We start from the raw sequence: 4,260 nt of genomic DNA, 5'->3' as shown, positions 1-4,260 counted from the left end.
TTCTAAAATGAAGGACTATAAACGTACATTACACACCAAAATATTTATTTATTTTTGTATTGGGAGGGTTATATTTATTTGTTGTCGTAATACCGATCGATAACAATATGCATATGTTTTGTGTTACTTGAAATCTAACATGTTTCCGTATAAAATTTATTGCCAAATGAGAAACTATTTTTCGCCGCCGCTTTGCGCGGGTCTACGGCTAGTATATATATATATATATATATATATATATATATATATATATATATATATATATATATATATATATATATATATATATATATATATATATATATATATATATATATATATTTGACATCATACTACTACGTCATAGTATAAATGTCATATTTTCCTTCACACGACTCACCCTTTAGCGCGTGTACTGGCTTCTCACTGACCAATAGCAGGACAATCCGGTGCGTGATTGTCAAACTCCCGTTCTAAGAAGCTTCAAGAGGTGTTTACACTTTACACCTTTCATGTCTTTATCTTATAGTTTTTTTTTCATAAAGATTATAAAATTATCCCCATTTTCCCGTAGATAAATATCGAAAGATGTGCTGTTATAGGTTCTACTTCTCGCAACTACATCAGAATACAAAAAATCGTATGGATTCTCGCTCTTGGCCGGAGGGTTCACCATGCCGCCGGAGTAAGGCCACTCAAGAGCTGATACAGTGGCCGGAAAACTCCTATTGTGTAGAAGATCAAGCCTTGGATATTTTCGGCAACACCCTTTCATTCATGAGTAGTTACAGCGTCAACAAAGTCTCTAAGATTCAGATAAATGATATAAGTTCTAATTGTTTGGATGGCCGGAGATCAATAGCCACAGACAAGATGGTTAAAACAGTGAAAAGTAGTAGAGGCTGCTATATCAGGTATGTTTAATGTTTAACCATGATGTCTAAAAGTGGCGTTGAATTTGATATGTTTGCTTTCTGTATTCTCATGTTTACATTTTAATAATTTATATTTTGCAAGTTGGAGTATATAAAAGTGACAAGTTGTCAAGCATACTTTCCTATTTTGTAGTTAGCATACATGTATCAATACTAATATATTCATTGTTGTTTGGCCATATGTAGAAAGCGCTCATGGACATCCACAAAAGTAACTTCTTTGATTGATGATGGACATGTATGGAGAAAATATGGTCAAAAGGAGATCATCAATGCAAAACACAAAAGGTTCGATTTTTTTTTTCGAAATACAAAACTTTAAATCAATACGTCGGAAGAAGACATTGCGCATCTTTATTTGAAGAGCTATAGATAACTCACTAAAATTCAAATATTTACATCTCAATAAAACACTATATATTATAGTGATTAAGTTAACCGATAACAACAAAGTTAATTTAATTATTATACTACAACTAGGATGCATGTATCTGTATATATAACAAAACTATTGATAATAGTTTTCTTTTACAACTAGGGTAAAGAAAACAATACATCCTTTTTTGAAGGAAAATACATACATAATTTGTTTAAAGTCAAATATATACATGTCAACAAAATATTATTATGCATATTAAGTTAACTGAAAACAACAAAATTTGATTATTATATTTCAATTGGGGCGAATTCGTAGATATAATGAAACTATTTATGCATGATAAATTTCTACAATTGGGATTTAGAAAACATTGCATTTATTTATTTATTTATTTATTTTTTGAAAAACATACATAACTAATTCGTTTAAAATCAAATATATATATACACCTCAACAAAATACTATCATACGATTAAGTTAAAGTTAATTCAAAACAACAAGATTATATTTAAGGGGTGGTTGACTTATCTTTTGAGAGGCCAAAAGTTATTTTTAGAAAATATAGAATGCAGATGTTTGGAAAAAAACATTTTAATAACTACTTTTGGATTTTGGATATAAGGAAAAGTGACTTTCTGAAAAAAATCAGGAAATCCTGACTTTTTGTATCTTTTGCCAAAATGACTTTTGCTTTTTCCATAAAAAGATAAGCCAAACACACCCTTAACACTAGGGCGTATACTGGGGTTTTCGAAAACATTGCATCTTTTTTTTTTTTTTTTTTTTGAAGAACATAGATAGCTAATTCGTTTAAAGTTAAATATACACGTCTCAACAAAATACTATCATACTGATTAAGTTAACTGAAAACAAGAAGATTTTATTTATTATATTACAACGGAGGCGTATTTGTATATATGACAAAACTATTGATAATAAATTTCTTTTACATCTGGGGTTTAGATAACGTTGTATCTTTTTTTTTCGAAGTGTATGCATAGCTACTATCATACTGATTAAGTTAACTAAAAACAAGAAGATTTTATTTATTATATTACAACGGAGGCGTATTTGTATATATGACAAAACTATTGATAATAAATTTCTTTTACATCTGGGGTTTAGATAACGTTGTATCTTTTTTTTCGAAGTGTATGCATAGCTAATCCGTTATAAAGTCAAATATATAGATCTCAACATAATACTATTATACTGATTAAGTTAATTGAATACAAGATTTGACTATTATATTTTAACTGTGAGTGGTTTATTCTATATAGAATAAAACTATCGATGATAAATTTCTTTTATGTTTCTTGGACCACATATAAGTAAAAGATCAATCTTTTGCCAATTAAATTTATTACAAAAACTCATTTCTACATGCTTCTTGGTGTATGTAGAAACTATTATAGGTGTACACACAAATTTGACCAAGGATGTCAAGCAACCAAACAAGTTCAGCAGACCGAACATGAGCCTACAAAGTATAAGATAACTTACAACCGACACCACACTTGCAATAATTTCCTAAGTACCCCTCAAATGATTTATGATTCCATAAACCTTGAGGATACATCAATCCTTCTTAGTTTCGAATCAAATGGGCTTGTTGACAAGGAGCAAGTAGGCTCCCATTTTCCATCATATTTGCACGATAAGTCAAAGGAGGCTTTGTCTTTTTCTGAATTGACAGATAACCAACCATTGTGTAGTCTACCATCTAATCTTATCATGTCTGATCAATCAGCACCTTCTCTAACGTCGACAAGGCTAGCACATGGAGATGTGATCTCAAAAGAGGTATATTCACCAATTTTTGAGATGGACCAGATACTTGAAACTATTGATTATAGTGAAAATCCATTTGATTTGGCTCATTGTGAGCTTATTAGTTTAAATTATTCATTTAATGTATAGCCTCTTTACATAGAACATAAAAAATGTAAATTTCTTGTATGAAATGATCAATTATTTTGTGAGTTAGTTTGAGTTTGATTAATGCTTGTACATTCGATTGCATGTTTAAATAAGAGCCACTTAAAATATACAGAAATATCTATTAAAAGTTATTGGGTTTATCAAACAGTACCCACGAATCCTCATTAACGTTGGAGAAATTGTGTTAATTAAGCTTTTCTAAGAATTATCCTATTTGTCCGCACATTAACAGATCATAGATCCCGATTATTCAAGTAACCCAATAATTCACATCGCAAAATATGCTTCGTAGAAGTTATGTTAATCCAATCACAATCACACATACGACTCTCCTTAAAGGTAGTCATTTTGGGTTTTGTGGTTTTTATAACAATAGTTTGGGTTTTGTGGTCTTATAAGAGTCTTATCGAAAGACTATTATTTTCGTAATGTTATCGTTTGCCTTTAATTGGTTTAATTATAGAAATGTTAAGGCCATTTACTGTTGAACTGTATGGGTTAAAAACCGGATTGTAATTTTGTAATGTTCCTTTTGCTAGCATAAAGCTAGCCTTTTTTTTTTTTTAATAATAATTATAAGCTTTTCTTTTTCCAAAAAATGGCTGTCATTTTGGTGCATCCATAAAAACCAAATATGTCAAACTTTTTGCACAAACCTGTAAATCTGATCGAATTTGGCCATCCAATGAAAGTAACCAAACGAAGGAAGCAAACTGCAATTTCCCATTAGTGTTTGACCTTCAACCACAATCTTTTATTCGTATTACAATTGCAGAAATATGGGTACCCGTTTCAGTTGTTGACTCATCAAAACGGGTCTAAAAGCAAATACAGATTCATTCCATGTGGGTAGGGCCAAGGCAAAGGGAGTTCAAACTCTGTGGTCGAATAGGGCCACCAAAACATAGGGACATTTTAATATGTTTACCTAGTGTGTTAATAATATACTAATAAGTGTAAAAGAAACCAACAGATGTGTTGTAGTTTGGGTGGTTATACTCCTTGCCTCATCACTATATTTACCAT

The 4,260-nt window shown here is 30.5% G+C and overlaps 1 protein-coding gene across 1 annotated transcript; it reads left to right on the top strand.

Annotated features, from left to right (window-relative positions):
- The first annotated feature begins 548 nt into the window (after window positions 1–548).
- LOC145076601 (uncharacterized) lies at window positions 549–3,295 on the top strand. The gene is made up of 3 exons (XM_079022416.1): window positions 549–893; window positions 1,101–1,202; window positions 2,697–3,295. The coding sequence occupies exons 1-3, from the start codon at window positions 568–570 to the stop codon at window positions 3,211–3,213; spliced, it is 945 nt and encodes a 314-aa protein (XP_078878542.1). The 5' UTR covers window positions 549–567; the 3' UTR covers window positions 3,214–3,295.
- The last annotated feature ends 965 nt before the right edge of the window (window positions 3,296–4,260 follow it).

The sequence above is a fragment of the Lactuca serriola genome, chromosome 9, assembly GCF_051521515.1.
Source record: "Lactuca serriola cultivar US96UC23 chromosome 9, Lser_US96UC23_V15, whole genome shotgun sequence".
NCBI classification, from domain to species: Eukaryota; Viridiplantae; Streptophyta; class Magnoliopsida; order Asterales; family Asteraceae; genus Lactuca; species Lactuca serriola.
The sequence above is the reverse complement of the archived record's forward strand: the minus strand, read 5'-3'. Positions and strand labels throughout refer to the sequence as shown.

Coding starts and splice junctions, on each gene's coding strand:
- LOC145076601 (XM_079022416.1), top strand. CDS start 568: ATGTGCTGTTATAGGTTCTACTTCTCGCAACTACATCAGAATACAAAA. Junction 894..1,100: donor AGTAGAGGCTGCTATATCAG/GTATGTTTAATG, acceptor GGCCATATGTAG/AAAGCGCTCATGGACATCCA. Junction 1,203..2,696: donor ATCAATGCAAAACACAAAAG/GTTCGATTTTTT, acceptor TGGTGTATGTAG/AAACTATTATAGGTGTACAC.